The 18499-nt window shown below is 45.5% G+C and overlaps 1 protein-coding gene across 10 annotated transcripts in view; it reads right to left on the bottom strand.

Moving 5' to 3' along the window:
* Window positions 1–1594: 1594 nt before the first annotated feature.
* Window positions 1595–18499, bottom strand: part of RNF185 (ring finger protein 185) — a 230799-nt gene continuing 213894 nt past the window's right edge. For 9 of the 10 annotated variants that reach the window (XM_069619787.1, XM_069619792.1, XM_069619789.1 and 6 more), the window contains exons 6-7: window positions 4944–5067; window positions 1595–4383 (exon numbers count right to left, since the gene is read on the bottom strand). In XM_069619787.1, the coding sequence (XP_069475888.1) occupies window positions 4286–4383; window positions 4944–5067 (222 nt within the window). In that variant the 3' untranslated portion in view covers window positions 1595–4285. The remainder of the gene's footprint in view (window positions 4384–4943; window positions 5068–18499) is intronic. The other variant, XM_069619796.1, reaches the window with a different exon arrangement.

Raw genomic sequence — 18499 nt, 5'->3', positions numbered from 1 at the left:
CTAGTAGAGACCGTATAGCCTGGTAATACAGTTTTGGCTACGAACATCTAAATCACCTCTTAACCAGAGTACTTAAAAACAGTACCTCCTATCCTCTACTATTAGTCAGATATTACACCATATGGCCTGTTGCAAGTCAGTGTAACCTACGTTACAACTAAGACCATTTATTGAGGACAGGTCTAGACTGCTTGACAGACTCCTTAATGTTAATGTTAGAGACACATCAGTGGAAGGGACTCATTCCCCCTGGCTTTGCGTGTCAGGAGCAGACCAAGAAAAGGGAGGCATTCTCTTGGTCCTGAAATATATACAAGTCAAGTTGGTGACACCAGGGGAAAGGAGTCATTCCCCCTGGTTTTATTGGAACTTGTGCAGAATCACACCAGAAGGGAGCCAGTCTCATGCAAAAAAACATTGTGTAAAGAATGTTTGAAACATGCAAATCAGGGGAAGGGAGTCATTCTCCTTGGTGTTTATGTTTGAAGGAACATTTTGGTTAAACGACAACCCAGAAACAGGGGAAAGGAGCAACTCTCTTTAAAGAAGTAACTTTGTGTTAGTTTACTCTTTAGTTTTATAGTGTGCGGGATAGAAGGAGGTTTTTGACACAGGACAGTGGTTTATACTTTGACAGACATTCTGATAGACCCTTTTAGTATTCGTTTTGAGGCATGGAAACCCCCTTTAGAGGTTAGGGATAGCGAAGGACCTCTTTTCCATTTTCCTAAATAAAGGTCTATAGCCAAAATCATGCCACCTGTGTGCCCTCCTTCAACACCCTTACGTTTTCACCTCCATGTATGGGTCCACACCAGCACTCCCCAATCCCAAACAGTCCAGGTTGGCTGATAGGGTTCACTGTGCCAGGTAGCCATCTTTCTCATTCTCTGTTGCAGTCTCTCTCTTGCCTCTATTAAAAATAGAGCTGCAGAGGGCAGCACCAGACATTCAGCACTGAGTGGCAGCATTGGACACACCAGAAAACGATGTGCCCCACCAGGGTGCCAGAGTGACGGCATTAAGTACAACATTGACTCAGTGCATTCATACAACATATCAGGTAATGGATTCCAATAACAGATATGAGGCAGTGGGACTGACATTAGCACACCATCCATCAAACCTAAGCAAACTGTGCACCAACACTATGCAACACCAGGCATTGCGTGCTGACATCAAGCAATGAATGGTAGTACTCAGAACTGTGGGCCATAGATTTGCAGCACCACTCCACATCTGGCACATAGCACCAAGCACTGACTTGCGGTACAGTCCTCTGCACAGAAGGCTAGCATCTCACTAACCATGAACAAAGCACTCTCATCAGCCAAACTAGGAACTGAGTGCCAGAACCAGACCAAACGTGTGCTAACAGCAGTATGAGGGCCTTAGTGTGGCTGTGCTTAACGTAGACATGTGGCAAAGCTAAGTTATTTCACTACAGATGACCACGTTCCCATCCTTCACACCCCGCCCCCTGAAGGCCCCATTTCTGCCAAGCAACGCTCGTACATATACCATGTGCTGGCAAGATTCTGCAAGCATCCTGCTTACCGCTAGCGTGGGAGGAAGGAAGAAAAGGAACAAACCATTTTTTGAAAATATTTGTTTTTATTGTAGTTAATTTTCAAATCTGAAAACACTTGGCAATTAAACAGTTCAAACAGTAGCTAAAATTGTGAGATGCCAGAAAAGTATTTCTCATGTGTAAGAAGATTTTTTTTTTCCACCCGACCAGATTAGAGCTAGAAAGAAACGCACAGGCCTACCAAGCCCAGTGTTAACACAGCAAATATGGTAGTCCCCATCTGCTCCAGGGACATGCAGAGAGAAGGGGTTGTACTGTTCACCCAGAAAACGAAGTCAGGCCTTGTGTGAAGGGTCCCAATTTTCTGGTCACGGGATGCTTGAGGCAAGGAACTTAAAAAATAAAATAAATAGAAAGCCAGAGAGGCACAGCTTGCACCGCAAGGTAAAAGATCCAAGCAATTTTCAATTGGTATTTTGCAAAGAATACACTGAAGCAACTGTCAGAAAGTAGGTGAAATGGGACTGGATAAAGGGACAAATCAATCCACACAAATGATTTGTTATGGCAGCTAGCCAAAAAAGGGACAGCCTCATTGGAGTAAATGAAAGTCAGCATAATATATAAAAGAAAGCAGGGCAAAAGTGGCGACTGGTGGTGCACAATGAATCGCATACATTCACTAGGCAGGGTGCTGAATGACAGACAGGCTCACTCAAAACTGAATGAGAAGAGCTACCGTACTTGCACATTCAATCCGGAACTGAATGAGGGGCACTACAATACTTGTTCAGCAAAATCATTCTTTGCCGTTATGCTTTGAGGTATGTTCCTATAGAGTCTCTCGATTGGAGGGACCTACCCCTGCACTAGGCCCTTTTTGCCATTTTTCATCTGCTATGCAATCTCCCAAAATCTGGTACTTGAAGCCAGTGAGCTCACTCAGACCATCCCAGTTACACAGTCATCTACTGCCTGCACTCTTGCTTCATCCACCATAGCTATAGAACCAACATTTCTAAAGGTGCATTCTGCTGAATGGCTGAGCCCAGAGGATGCATACACTACCTAGTAGCTTGGACCTTTTAATAAAATTCGGTTTGTTCGTTAGTGCAGTGTCTTAACCTCGTAGCAAGGTCAGATACATGTGTCACCTAATCTATGCCCATTCACATCTTGCGATTGATTGCAATACCTCTGGCTGAGGGAAGCTGGTCTTGATGGGGCAAAGCCTTCCTCCACCAGGTCAGGGTACAGAAGACAGCCCACAAATCGCCTCTTCCCTGGAGAAACTAAAAGAGCACAACCTTCAGGAACGGTGGGCACCTAGAGTCATCAGTTTATAGCACCTCATTCCAGACCATCCTGCTTCAGACTGCTATTCCAATTCCACCCTCATAATTCTTTTTACTGAACCCAGAACAAGACCAAATTTCATAACATCACAAGCTGTGACATGAGACAGCAAGCATCATTCCTTTAGAGCCAGAAAAGGGGTTTAACACAATTATGTAATGCTACACTTAAGACAACATCCTAACAGGCCTCTTGCTTGCACTTGTGGAAATGTCCCAAATATCAACAACCCGTTTGTGCAGTTCCTTTGCTGAATAAAGTTTAATATACATATTTTTTCTCTCACCAGGTTTCTGCTACGAAAATGACAAGTAGTTTATGAGAGGGACTAAGCAGTGTCTCGCACACAGATTTCTGTCCTACAGGCAATGAGTGATCTGTACTGAAATGGATTTCATTTATACGCAAATGCAGCAGTGAATATACCACTACAAATAGGCAACTAGAATGGAGCTGTCCCGCTACTTATCCTCCTGCAGATCTTTCCGAGGCAGAGCAGGGCTTTCTAGCTTCCCAGGATAGGGTACCCCTGCCCACCAAGAACTAGTTGTATAATTGCCCATGTCAGATCATTGCTAAAAGGCATGGCCTCAACCGTATAATTGCCCATGTCGGGTCACTGCTAAAAGGCATGGCTTCAAGCAATTCCCAGTCTCTGCCAACATGAGCTTGGCTAGAGTACTGCCCGTTTAGGTATTTCGATTCCCATTTGTTGCTGAGCTGGCCAGTTTCCCCGTGCAGTCTTTGATTCCATTTGGTTGCTGTGCAAAGATGGTCTCCCTCTCCAGCTCCCTGAAAGAAAAACGCTACTGCTCCTCTGTTGGACAAACTTTCCAGCAGCTCTTAAAGGTCTTTGCTTTGCGAATGGTGGTTTCTGTACCCAAGTATTTGATTCAGTCCGAGTCACCCGATCTCTTAGAGTAAGTACCAGATCATTGTGCATTCCAAACATGACAAATGCGTACACGCTCAGATTCTAGATCCGTTCCAAGTAGGGGTCTACTTAGGCATCCGACGCACTACTCGGTTTCTTATTCCAGAATCAAATCCAACATGAATGCTGGGTGAGCAGGCCTTTCATCCACAAAGTTATCACGTGTTTGTGCTGGGGTGACATTTTGCCCATTGTTATCAGCCCAATGGTCTCAGTTGTGCTCGGCTCTCCCCTAGTCCATTTTACGATCTTGAAGCTCTGGCCAGTGAAATTTGTGGCTGTGTTGCTGCCTCTGCCAAAAGCCTGGATACCAGGATAAATTATGGCATCAGCCCGAACATGTTGAATGAGGGTTCAGAGGAGACAAGGGACATAGGGATGTTTATGATATCAGTCAGCTCATAGTTCAATGCCGACCTGGGAAAAGTCTGCTCTCTCCAGTGAGAGCTGGATAGAGATGCCAGCTATGCAATCAGCAGCCAGAACATGATCACCAATGCCACGAACAAGAAGAGACGGGATAGGAATTGTTCATCCACATATTGAGGTGTTCCCGGGACAGCTGAAAAGCAAAGCAGGACAGAGTTAGCACCTTTGACATGAGACACTTCATGAGCAAACAGAAATAAATCCCACAACCAGAAACAGGTCAACCGGATCCAATCCAACATACATTCATATCAGGCACTGTCAAGCAGAAGTCATGAATAAGGGCTTTCTCTATGAAACAAAAATTCAGCCTGAAGACAAAACTCGTCCCATACATAACCAGAGTAAAAATCAGGAGGGTACGCACAGATATCCAGCGCCACTCCCTCATCCAACACTCAGATCCAACTAAGGGAGAGGCAATAGATTACTTCCAAATTCTACTACATTGGCATCTCTTGCACACCACAAAAGCCAGAAAATTAGCAACTGACGGACGTGGACACAGACACAGACGGACGGGGACACAGACGGGGACACAGACACACACACAGACACACACGGCTCGAGGCATGCAGATAAAGCAAGTTACTGACTACTTACACCTCATCATGACCGCTGCTTACACCTCATCATAACAGCAAAGCAAGCATATGCACTCCAGGGACCTTCCCAAAATAACACATGCCTTACCATTACCTGGAGGTGGCCGCCCATCATTGATATTAAAGGCTGTGGCAAAAATCCCAAAAGGAAAAGCTCCAATTCCAAAGGACATCTGGAATCCCCCATCTCCGAATCCAAATCCTTGAAAGCCCTAACAGGAACAGAGAAAAAGAAAAGAAGGTGATTGAGTGGTGGGAGGAAAAACAGAATGGAGTAACTACAGAAAGGAAATTATAAAGGGAGAGGAAGAAAGATACAGTGTGATGGAGAGAAAGAGGTAGAGAGAAGGCTGAATGGCAATAGCTGGGACACAGGTATAGGAAGAGGAAATGAAGTTGAAGTTGGAGGATATGCATAGAGTGGGTAATAAGGTAAAGCTCGTATTGTGTGAAACAAAGAATGAGAGAGCACAGAAGACTAAAAGATGGAGACAAAGCAATGTGGATGCAGGCAACGAAAAGGGAACTGGAGAAAGTCAAAATTCAAGAGTATTTTAAGAGGGGCATGCTACTGTTAAAATGGATTTCTAAAATCCGTCCCCTGGGGGGATTTTAGGAGGCCACCCTATTTTTGACAAACAGGGAAAACACAGAGGTTAGCCAAAACCCAATCAAGGTAGTGTGGATGAACAGCCAAGGCTAAGTCTCAGGAAAAGTAAGAGTGGTCTAGGGCTACAAGGAGTCCACGTCCACATAAAATAGAATCCATAATTCAAGTTAGTCAGTCAGTATATAAAAAAACAATTATGTATTGGGCATTTAGGAAAACACAAAGCAAAAATGAATCACAGGCGAGTAATGCAATCCTCGAACGTTATAATATATACACACACATTCAACCTTCGAAATAGAAATGCATAAGTATTATAAACCAGTGTTCAACAGGTGAGAAACCAGATGCAGGAAAAAGAGTCAGAATAGTTATAGAAGCGCAAACCCAGTTCCCTCCATCTTATTAATCCAGGCCCAAGACATATGGTGCCTAGTGCCCAAAAGTCACAAAATCCAGACTATGGTTTCTTCAGGGAAGCGATTTCAGAACTGATGAATTGGGCTGTGGTGATGCTCTGAAAGTTTGTTTAAAGTAAGGTAAGCATTTACTTCAAATCAGGTAGGTACCCCTCTCTATTCTATTCCCAAGGTAAGTCCTAAGAAAGGATTCTAAGCCCAGGTTCGACGACCAAAGATCAGGCAGGAGGGAGTTGGGTACAACGACTATGCCCAATGTTACCTTATAGGAGACAGGGCAGCGGGTGAGGGGGGGTGGAAATCAGAAAGAGGTATGTTCACTTACTTACGTTCACTTATGTCCCTGACTCAGATTGTTCCAGGAGATACTGCAGGTTTTCTGGAATTTGCTGGGGGCACAATCTTCGGTTCTTGGTTTGGGTGAGGGAAGCCCAGAGGTCACAGGTGCAGGGGTCACTTTTCAGGTCTTGAGTTGGTTGTGGTTCTCAAACTGTTCTGGTCAGCTTCATGAAGACTATCTCCCAAATGAAGAAAAGGTGCAGACCCTTCAGGACACTTCACAGGATTGCAAAGAGCGGATTCCAGTGCAGGTCACCATGGTCAGGCGGCAACAGGCAAACTTCCAGCAGCGAACACAGAAGCACCCCCAGCACAGCTTCCACTGAAACGAGGTAGCCCAAAAGGGAACTGGTGGTCCATGTACACTTCTAAAAGCATTCCAAGATGTGGATCCAGGAATCAAGACTGATTGTTCACACCGGTCCAAGGGTCCAAGCACCAATGAGCGTCTTCGGCGATCAGGCATAGGAGCTGGGCTTTACCAGGCCAATAACTGGAGAAGATCACTGTCAACTGCAGGAGTCGTCCTCCGGTGGTTAGTGGGCTGATTTTCCTCGTACAAGTCTTGGTTCCAACGATTATCTGTCGAATAGCTGCAGGAGCTCTCCATCGATCCACAATTCAGGCTGGGTGCAAGCACGCCAAAGGCAAGGATCTTCAACATTCTAACAGTCCAAGGTTATCAAATCCTGGACAGCCACTGGTCATCACATCCATCCAGCAACAGACTTTCGGGTGCAAGACGATGTGGACTGGTACCCGACAGTCAAGCCCCCTCCTCTGGCTCACACGCACAAAGCCTGAGAAAGTAGCAGCTTTTACCAGGAAAGGGGTTACCCATTTGGCATTTCCTGAGAAGGCAGGATGAAGGCAAAAGGACAAGATGGCTAAAGCACAAGCAGAAATCGCGTGGTGCAGCCATTTTAGGGTGCTAGCCACCTTTAGTAGCCACTTGCAATAAAAGCAAAAGTGAGGAGAAAAATCTCACAAAAACAGTACAAATCACATAGCTGCCACTAGATTCTTGTAGGCACACTGTCAAAATAAGCAAAACACCATTAGGTGCAAAGTTATACGGATCCAAAGTATCCTAACTGCACTTAACTGTAAGGTGATGTGTGCAATTGTAAAAATACAAGAATTCCAAAAGCAACAAGTCTCTCAGCACTGATAGCCTTAGGAACTAGTCAGTTACTCCATAAGAATGAGAAAAACAGGCAAGGGAAGTAAAGCAGAAGTTATACTGATTTCCAAAAATCAGGACAAGGTTAAAAAATAAGGAAAAAGACCGGGGATCCCACAGCAATCAATGGAGGGAAAGGATAATTTCCAGGTCAACCTGAGTACTAATGTGCTGCAGATGCACAACCAGGCGCCCTGAGACGGGGGAAGCTCTGTGGCCTGGATGAATGGTGGCTCACTTGTAATTCACCTCAGCTTCGTCTTGGGTCCACTCCAACTCCCGCTCCCTTTGTGGAACTGTTTTTCGCTAACTGGCTGCCTCCTTGAGCTGATCCAAACCCTTTGTCAGGCTGCTCCATTTCCTGGGGTCTTCTCTGTCTCTGCTTCTGCCTGGTGTGCAGTCTTCCGATTTAAGGTAGCAAAACACTTCTTCAGACCTGTAGCATACTTACAAGGTCTTCCTACTGTTCCTGGGCTGAAACCACAGTGACTGGCACTGTGAGTACTTCTACCCGGGTCCTGTTCTATTCCTCAAAATCTTCATCAAGATCCCCTTGGTCTAGGAGTAGTGGTATTTGGCAGTCCTCCAACACGTTTCATCACGGACTTGCTTTACTGAAGTCCTGCTTTGCTTTCATCCCTCTCAGACGGCTGAGGTCACGAACCTGCAAGCTGGAGCTCTTCTTGGGGGTCCCCTCTGGTGTTCCCTCGGTTTGGATGCTTCTCTGGCTGCACTGGTGGGGTAGAACTGGTACTTGCCTGACATTATCCCATAACCACAGTTTGGCTATGGGATTTGTCCCATTGATTATAGGGACAAAATATTTACAATCTTCTGAAAGTAGCGAAAATAGTTACTTATCTGGAGTTGAATGTTCCTTGATCCCAGTGGGTCCCTGGGGTTCTTTGTCAAAAACCTTGCTTCAGAAGGTACCAGTGATTTACTAGTGAACACCACAGACTCTTCATCACAAATGTTTCCGTTGTGAATCTCATTTCATCTAGCTCTGAACTGAGGCCACCAATTCAGGATGAGTACATTGTATCCCATTTTTACTGGGTTTTTTGGGTGTCCCTCCAGGTCCTGGTTTCTCGTTATTTTAATCCTTTCACTATCAGATAAATTATATGTATGAAATGGTTTTATCAATCATACTTGATCCCCCGTCCCCATCCCTCTCCCCCCCCGTCCACTGTTTCTGCGTTGCAGTCTCTCAGCCCATCAGGGCCCTTTGCTCCTGCTTGCATCATGTGGGATCAACACCCCAGAACTCCAAGGCCCCTTCCTCCCCCCCTCCTCTACTGTGGGAATGTCTAGAGCCTCCTTTCGCCCTCAGCTGTGCATCCTCCGCTGATTCATCCCATCAACTTCCTGATGGGTCCCTTTATGCCGCTAGCTCCCCTTTTCAATTGGGTAACCCACTTTCAGCTCCTCACACTTCTCTCAGGAATGTCTTTTCAGGCCACCACCATACACACGCCTCGCCATACTCAGCCTGCCGTGCCTATCTTCCTTCCACACTACTTGTCCTGTTCCTGGAAGTACTCTAGCTTGCTTACAGTAAGCACATTTCAACGGGTTCACGAATCTGCTAGTTGAACTAACAGTTCTTGCACTAACCATATAGTACCTGTTTTAACATTTTCTCTTTTAGGTTTATTTGTCGTGTTTAAAAGGTTGCAAGGAACACCTGTTCAATTCAGTCGTGTAACGGCGTTGCAAATTCATGTGACTATGTGTAAGCACTTCAGCCGTGCCTAGCGATCCCTTTTTCTCCCCTTTCCCGAGAAACTACAAAGTGTAGAATTGACCACAGGATTTAGTTATGAGAATGGCTTGGGAGTGGGAAAAGTGGGTCCGAAGGCACTTTACTGGTTTTATAAATACACTGTTTTCGCTGTGTTATGTTGTGTTCTTGCTAAAAATACTTCTAGTATTTATTTGCACTTCTGGGTACTTAATATTTAATAGTGCAATAAAGTGTATATATTTATCAGGATACCAATCTAATATATTTTTCATGAGTACTCTATTGGGTCTAAGTGGAACTACTGGTCATCCTTCTGCCCTCCCCTTGGAAAAGCCAATACTGCTCTGCCATTGCTACCCCAGAGGGTGATTTTGCTCCATCTTATAGTTGGAAACCGGTTTACCCTTAGGATAGTTGTTCCCACATTCCTCACTAGAGTGCTGTGGAAACATCTCCCTAACGCAAGCCTTGACTTGTAATCTTGCAAGGCAGGCCATATCCTATAGCTGACTATAGAAGTTATACTCTTAGAGCAAAAACCTCATTGGCGAAATATCGTGACCATGCACATGAACAAAGTCAGTTACAATAATTAAGACAATGGGCCTCTTTACGAGTCCAGCGTTAACCGAGGCGGTAAAGCCTCCTGGTTACCGCCGGACTCGTATTACCAAACCGCCTCCGTGACTCCCGGAATTACCGTGGCATTACTGCCCCGGTGTCCCGGGAGTCACGGAGGCGGAATGGTGTAAATCCCCATTCCCATTGAGTCCCATGGGACCCGATGGGGATCATGGAAACACCGGCACCATCTTGTGATGGTGCCGGTGTTTCCTCGTCCGCCTGCAGGCGGGAGGTGTTCAACCCGCCAGGTCAGACCTGGCGGGAACATCACTTCCCGCCTGCAGGAGTTGTGATCGCCCAGCATGGAAACAACGGTGGCGGTGGGTTTACCGCCACCGTTATTTCCATACCGGGCGAGTTTGCCCAATGTCTGCAGCAGGTAGGTTTGCATGGCCCTTACCTTCAATTATAATGGAAAGTCAGATCTAGGGGTATTTAATAACAATTCTAAAGATGTGGCTTATTTGATATTGAGGCAAAGTGCACTGGGAGCATGAAGGCTGTAGGACTGCCATTCTCTGCACCATCAGTTGCCTTAATCATCTCCCTCAGGAGCCATTAGTCTGAGAACAGGAGACATCCCTGTGGAACCCTCGTGCAGTTACACTGCAAAATGCAATGGTTTCATCAGATACTAAATTTCCCAAACAAAAGGTTCAATGACCAACGCCACACATCAATCGAGAATGCCTCAAGAAGGTTGCATCAATGAGTTAGTTTATAGTTAAGTGGTAAACCAGACTCTTGCAACAGTGCATCAAAACAACTTGCTGCATAGAACTGGGACCCATTGGATAGGCTGATAGAGTGCTGCTAAGGTTAACCTTTTACACGTACATGGCAGAAAGATCTACAACAAAGACAGCATTCATAAAATGCTGAACAAACTAAAAAAGAAAGTATCAAAATATATGTTGATCTAGGAAAATTGGATCACTGTAGTCCTCCTTTAACTCATGAAAAAAGTAATGCCAATTTCACTACGAGATAATTCAAAGTATTGAATATTACACTTCGCACCAGGCAGAAAACATATGGTGAAACAATGGTCAAGAAGGAGGAAAGAAAAAAACCACATACAATCCCAGTTTCATACTCAGCTGTATTATAAAAGAATCCCTGTAATGCCCCGAAACACTATGGAGGTACACAAGGATGTTGTACTTTTGCACCGCTATTACCCTTATTCCCTTGATCCAACTAATGGTGGTCAACCTAGCTTAATTTGCATTTTTCTTTAGTTTTGTTTACTACGCTATAAGCGGAGTAGGACAATGAGGAAGGACAGCTTAAACGTGGGATTTCGTAAAGTTAAAAAGGTATCCAGCCTTTTGCCTGCCATCTATTGATAGGGGGTAAAAAAGACAGCGTGCCTGCCCATCAAGCCACGCCGCACATGTGAGGGCATGCGGGGGCCCGACAGGCACGGCCAGACCAGAAGAGGGAAGTTGCGGGCACTGGGACCAGTAAGTGTGTTTGCATGGCTGTGTGTCGGGGAGGGGTGGTTGGGTGGTGGTCTATGTTTCTAGCATAGTAGCAGCAAAGGGATGATGCAGGGAAGCAAAGTGAGGTTCAGGGGGGCATTTTACCCCCCTCCCCCAACAATTGAAAAAGGCGGGGGCTGATGGGGAGCAGCGCCTAGGGAGATTTGGGGGGTTCAATCCTCCCTATATTGCCATAATTCTGGCTGTTGGAGGCCGAACAAAGTCGGTGTTATGAAGAATTATCAGAAATGTGCTCATTCCCTTCTACCCCAGTTCTTGTGTTGGACTTTAGGACTTTTAATTTCTAACCCGGAGAGATCGACACCTTTTTCCCCACTCTCTCATGTATTTTTCTGAGATTTGAACTATGTGTTTCTTTTGACTTTGGAGTCTGACAAACTCCATAGGCATCATCTTTACATTGTGACACACTGCACCTTCAGTGCAGTGGCACAGGGAAGTCTCTTAGATTTCCCAAAGGTTTAAATACCTTCTCTTGGTGAAACTACTGTTTACAAGAGCAGTGAAGTGAAATTGACTTTGCTTCCATTTTGTAACTTTCTAGACCCAGCACACACTATCTTACCATAGGATGCTGGAGGGGTTACGTAGTATCCCCTTTGTCTAGATTCTCATGTAAAAAATGTTTTATGTTATCCTTTCTACAATGAATGGCTGGTGGCAGTGGTTTACTTTTTACTACCATTTTGTGTTTTTACCGCGGGCTGCGTTCGCAGCTGCAGTAAGGCAGCCATGGGTGCACATTATGTCAAAATGGCCCTCGTCTTCTTTTTCCGCCATTTCTTGTTGGAAAGGTCCTTCTTGAGAATGACTCTGCGCGCCTAACCAGTTTTGGTGCCTTTGTTCATTTTGTCTTTGGCGGGATTCACGAGTGAAGCCCGCCTCTGGCACCAGTATCTCTGGCAGGGGCAGGAAGTGAGGGAGGTGCCCGAAACTCCATGTGCTTAATCCCCTTGGTTACAGGAATGCACCCAACAGGTGATTGGCCAGCTGGCTTTCCTTGGAGGCAGCTACCCTGCTGTGTGATTGACGACTAGGCTGGAACGAATGGAAGAAACCTGCATAAAAGGCGAGGCTTTAGAGTCGACCACTGGACGAAGGAATCCGAAGAAGAACTTGGAAGAGACGCCTGCTGCAACTCCTGGACCGTTGGTTTGTCCGGTGAAGCCCTGCTGCTGTGCTGAAGCTTCAAATTCGTTTCGACTAGAGAAGCCCTGCAAGGACTTCTCTCCTTGGGTTGGTGGGACCAATAAACCCCAAAGTGAACTCGTTTAGACATCCTCTCAGAGCTGGTAGTACTTCCACTGTTGCTGGAACCGAAGTGCCAGGGAGAGGAACACCAAACCGAGTGGATCGCTGTTAAGTCAGACCCGAGCGCCAGGAAGATCCTCCGGACTTCCCTGAGGCAGGACTGACCAAGACTGAGCCATCTCAAAAGAGTGCTGGAACCCAGATGCGAGGAAAGTCTGAAGTGGTATCCGAGAACCGCAGTGTTGCCATTTGCTGTAGGCGTGAGGAGCTGAAACCGCGAAGTGCCACTGAATTGAAGTTTGCCCATTGCTGCCACTGACCTTCCCATTGCAGTGCAGGAGTCAACAGACGTCGTCCCTCTTGTCCCCATGTCTGAGGCCCAGGAACACCAGGACCTGCAGAGCTGTACAGGAACAGAAGCCAGCTGGACCCATTTCTTCTAACCAAAGGTAGTGTAAACCTAAGAGGACTTACCTCTTGTTGTGTAGCCTTATTTGCTCTCAGTTCAGACGTGTCTTGGTTGCCATTGTAGCATTGCTTGAAGCTTTGCCCCTCAAGACTCCCAGCTTGCGGCCCTTCAAGTGAATCTTATTTCTACAAGCTTCTCTAAAAACATTGTGCAAGAAGTTTACTTACCTACAAAGAAGATCTTCAGCTCCCCTAGACTTTGCTCAACTAACATTGGCTGTCCTGGCTCCCGGAGAGACTCTTCTTACCTCTGACTCTGTGCCTTCACCTTTCCCCCGGGAAAGGGTTACAATTACTTGACATTGGAAGGTTTTAAAAGTACTTACTGTTCATTAATTATTTGTTAACCTTTGTTTTTATTCCCCAATCTAACCTTTGCACCAAACTCAGTATTGCTCTAAATATAACAGTGAGAAATCAATGTCCACAGTGTCCTAGCTATTTAAGTCACCTTCGGTGTAGGAAGTATCTGTGTGCCATCCTCAATGGGTATCATCTTATTTAGAGTAACAGAGTGTGTTTTTGAAGTATATTATAATTGTCACATGTGTTGCTCCCTTCTGAAGAAGGCTTGTATAACCGACTGTTAAATTAATAATTGTTTAATCAAGAAACCTTGAGTGCAAGTGTTTATTTGAATACCCGTCACTGTGAAACTCTGTGTTACAACCCTACTGCTCACATAGACCCCTCTTGAGATAAGCCTGGACCCTCAGCCACACTACCAACCTGTGTAGTACAGATTTATACCAAAGTTTGGGTTCCTACTGCCAGGAGCCCAAGGTTGTTGTAGTCTTCCATAGGATATTGCACACAATCTTGCCCAACATTTGGCCACAAAGTCGGGTCAGAAAAGGGAAGTTGCAGGTGTTGGGACCAGCAGGTAAGTGCGTTTGCATGTGTGTGTGTGTCGGGGGGGCAGGAGGGGTGAGGCGGGCGGGAAGGGTGGTATGGCAGTGGCCTACATTTCAAAAACAGCCTCTTTCTGGTGCTGCCATCAACAGTCAGGATAATGACTTAGAAACTGTTAAATGTCCAATAAACCCCAACACAATGTCACAAACAGCGCAAACAACTCTCAAAGATGACATTTAAAGATTCAACTGTAGATCCTCACTATCGCAGAGTATGCTGGTGAGAATTATACCTTAAAGATGTGATTTGATGAAGTGTGATGTTTGCATTATCAGTGAAAAGGTAGTGTTTAAAAAAAATGAATAGAACTTCCCCAAACCAGATCAAACAAACTATATTTGTATCCGGGGAAGAGCCATCAGCCAATCAGGAGGCTGGAACAGCAGGCACGAATAGAAATTCTCAGCCCTCTGCTTCCACCCACCCGATGTCCTTTCCCAGATGGCGCTGTTGATTTAATTTAATGTGGAGAGGCAACAGGAAACCTCTCCCTATTGCCTCCCCATCCCTAAAATCCTCCAATTACCCTTGCCCCACCTCCCATACTTACCTGCTGGAGCAGAGCTTTGTGCTCCGTTCCCGGTGCTCTTTCCGTCTCCCGACCGCTGCCACAGACATGGAAAAGGGGTATAGTCCCTTTTCCATATGGCCGCGGTCCATCTTTTTCTTTTTCTTTCCCCTTTCCTCGGGAGACAGGCAGCCAATCTCCTGAGGCATGAAAACAAAACATTTGAACCCTGAATAAACCCTGCGATGCAAATAATTTTCACAATCCTGGCTGGTGGGGGGAGGGAGGTATTGGACATGGTCAGTAATGGCCCACAGCATTAGAATAGGCCTACATTTGCTCGGGCTGGTGGCCCATTACCGCCCGTTTCTGCCTCACTCCGGGGTCATAAAAGCCATATTCTTAAAGGGAATTTGATGCAAAGTCACATGCTGGGAGAAAATGTAAATCAAACAAAAAGTTTCAGCTCCTAGTTGCTTGTATTGTATCAGACCTTAGGTTGGTTATGCTCTTTGGTGAAGGATGGTCTGGTCTCAAGGCTAAAGACAGAGTTCCAGTGTTTGGCCGCAAGCACCAGGAAGCTGGAACCATCCTCTTTTTGACGTCTAAACCTGGGGATGGCAATATGGCATGCGTAAGTTGAACGGGTAGGTCTGTTAGACAGGGTTTTTGATATTTGTCTTGCTAGGTAAATTGGAGCCTTGTTGGATAGGCATTTGTGTGTTAGTAAGAGGGTTTTGAATTTGATACGATCTCTGACCGGCAACAAATGGAGGTTGCGTCTGGCGGAGGAGATGTGGTCATTTTTAGGGATGGGTGGTTCTGATAGCATTGTTTTGAATTATTTGTAGCTTGTTTAGTTTCTTTACACTGACAGTAGGGCTCTTTCCTATACTTTTTGCAAAAGGATTGGGATGTGGAACAGCACAAGAGCAAAACAGAATGCTGAAGTTGCAGAAATAGAGATGCACTCTAGTGGCTGGATGGATCCGATAAGTACCGGGACATTTAAAACCACAACACACCAAGGAAGATGGAGAACCACTATACTCGACGCGGGTCGCAAAGCGATGAAGAAGCCAGCTGTAGCGGGGAGCAGAAGAGCTCCAACTGGCACCGCCACGAGACTCTCAGAGGTTGTACCCAATTGTGAATAAACTGTGAAAGTAAAGAAGAGGAAAAGAACCTCTTTAGGTGTGTGAAATCCAGGGTAAGGGAACCACATGCCCTGAACTGGAAAGTTGAATAATTTATGGAAGCTAAGGAGAGGAAGAGAACCCCTTGACTATGTGGAATCCAGGGGAAGGGAGCCATACGCCCTGCATTGGAAAACTGCACATCTTAAGGAGATCTGTGATTGTGAACTTTAAAGAGCCTGAGAAACTCTTGAGATGGGGACCCCATACCCCCTTGAGGATTGTGGAACTCTGTTTACTTTTTCACCTTAGAACTTTGGAAAACACTGTATATGGCCAGTTGAAAGACTGTCCCTTTACACTTTCTGAGTTTAGCATGTAAAGGTCTGGTTAAGACTTTGGACACAGAACAGAGATCTAGTTACTTTTGGACATACGGACATTGACATATGTTCGTTTCGTTGGGGCAGTGAAATCCCTCGTGGCTATAGAGATAGATAGGTCTTTCTCCCACCCTCTGTTTTCTTTATTAAAAGTCTATAGCAGCCATTGCGATGCCCCATGTGTCAGAGTCTTGCTCCTGATTCCTTACAACGGTTTTATAGGTCCTAAAATCGATTATTTTAGGGGACAATCATTGACTGAATTGGCATGTCTTCCTTAAATTCTTTTACACTCTTTGTGTTTTTATTTGTACTCATGGCTGCAGTTCACGTATTTGCCTTTGATATCCCTTAGTACAGAATCATTTACATGTGGCATGGGGGTCACAAGTATGAATGACAATGATACAAAAAGGTACAATTTGTAAAACCTTTATTCAATTCACGGGGTTTGGAAAAACTCCTACTTTGCCCTGTAGCTAAAATGGTAGTAGTAGTCTCTACAATCAAATAATAATGAAAACACAGCCCAAGTCAGTTTCTGTCAAATCAAAATGGCCTATACTAATACAACCTAATGCCTGCCCCATCTCTTATACAAAAGGTGTGTAAAGGGGAATGCGTATGCAAAGAAAAATCAGTGTTAGAATTAAAGAATCAAAAGAGCTGAGTGAGCTCTCATCCACACGTTGGACAGCACGGTGTAAGGCGGTCCCCGTAGACAGGATGACACACTCTGGCTCAGGTTCTGAAAACAAAGCAGTTCAAAACGTGGATCGTGCCTGACTGGCCTTCCACATTAAAGTAACTTTTCCTGCGTTTCAAAAGTTATTTCACAGTTCAACAAAAGGGTTCAGAGTTCAACCAAAAGTTCATGCAGGTCTCCCTCTGTCGGGCTCAGATCCCTCAATCACAACACTTGTAGGAGTTCCCTTCCTCAAGCTTAATTCACATTCTTTAGGGGTTCCCTTCCCCTAACTTGTCAAACTTCCGGTCTCCCTCAGTCAGGCTCTGATCTTTTCTTGATGTCTAAGACTTTCGAACGTGCAAGGCTTTTACTATAAACCTACGCAGGACCACTTCGACTTTCCCTTCAGCTTGCACTCGTGTTATTTGACCCAGTGTTTCTTGGTAGTTCAATATCTTAAGCAGAAGAGGTCAATATTCACTTTTCAGTTCCTCTTTTGCCGGGGTCAATCTTGATCATCACACTTTTAAAAGTTCACTCACTTCATTGCTTTATAACAAAAGCATTTCACCTTTCGCAGAGACTTTCGAGTGGGCTACTTCCTTTCGCAGGAGTCTTTGAAACACAATGCGTTCTTGTCTGGGATTTGGCCATCTCCATGTAACGCTTATGGTTCTTTGGAGGCAATGACCTCCTGCAGGGAACTCCTGGGTTCCTTTACCCTTGGGTTCTCGTCCCTCTATCCGTCGCTCTGCTCCAGTAGGTTCACCTTCACCCCAGATGTTCTGCTGCTTCTCATGTTCGACCTTGCTCAGAGTGTGTTTCTATGTTCCACATTTTATGCGTATAGGGAGAGCTGATGGGTATCAGATGTATGTGATTAAAGTAAAGTGCCTGACCCAATTAGCGGGACATGTCCAATGAGATATTTAAGGCTTATCCTTGTTACTCTGTCGCCCTCTCTCTCGGCCCAGTGTTTGTGTAGAGAAGGGGCAGAGGGGGGAGTTGAGACATCGGAGAATCCTATGAAATAGGAGCGGTCATTGGTAATGGAAAGGGGGGGAATACTGCATCTCACCATTGGTCGCCTCCCCCTCCACCCCCATTCTCCGAAGACCCCTCACCCAAGTGATCCTCCTGCACTGGTCTTCCAGGGTCTGGGTCCAAAGGCGATGGCTGTGCCCTGGCCTCCTGAGAGAGAGATCCCCAGGGACTAGTACGTGAGATACCCTTTGCTTTCTCAAACCTCTCGTCTCAGTTCCAACACAAATCTAAAAAGTCCTGTACAAAGCTGAAATGACTCCTCTTGTCTGGTTTCCCTTCAGTGTCTTTATAATCCACAATAAAACAACCGAGATCTTCCTTTCAGAATCTTGTAGACCATAATCATGACATTCTCAAATGTTGTTTGCTTCAAACGAACAGGTTGGATTGCTGGGCCCTTCCATGCACTCCTGACAACTTTTACAAGTGTACTTCCCCCTTGTTTTAGTAGGTTTTGTAACATTGAGGGTCATTTTGGTAGCCCCTTTAGATCTTCCCTCATAGTTCACCACCTTTGGGGGAATTTCTCGTTGTCTTCTCTGGACCTTTAGATTATGTTCCCCAGCGCCGATTAAAGGTCTTTGGCTTTTTTTAATGGCTTTGATTATTTGGTCGATTTGGGCCTTTCTATTTCAACTATTTCTTGAGGGCAAACTGGCTTCTCTGGGGTCATTTTCTCGGCTCGGTCTGACTCACACGCACTTCTGGTGAATACTCTTCTGGCTCTCCCCTGGCGGTATTTCTCTTGTGCTCAGTTTTCTAGGGGACCCTTTAGTCATGAGGGATATTACTCCCCCTTTTTAGGTCTGAAGCGGGTGTCT

The sequence above is a fragment of the Ambystoma mexicanum genome, chromosome 10 (genome assembly GCF_040938575.1).
Source record: "Ambystoma mexicanum isolate Mex_15411 chromosome 10, UKY_AmexF1_1, whole genome shotgun sequence".
NCBI classification, from domain to species: domain Eukaryota; kingdom Metazoa; phylum Chordata; class Amphibia; order Caudata; family Ambystomatidae; genus Ambystoma; species Ambystoma mexicanum.
Note: the sequence above shows the minus strand (reverse complement) of the source record. Positions and strands in the feature narration are given on the sequence as shown.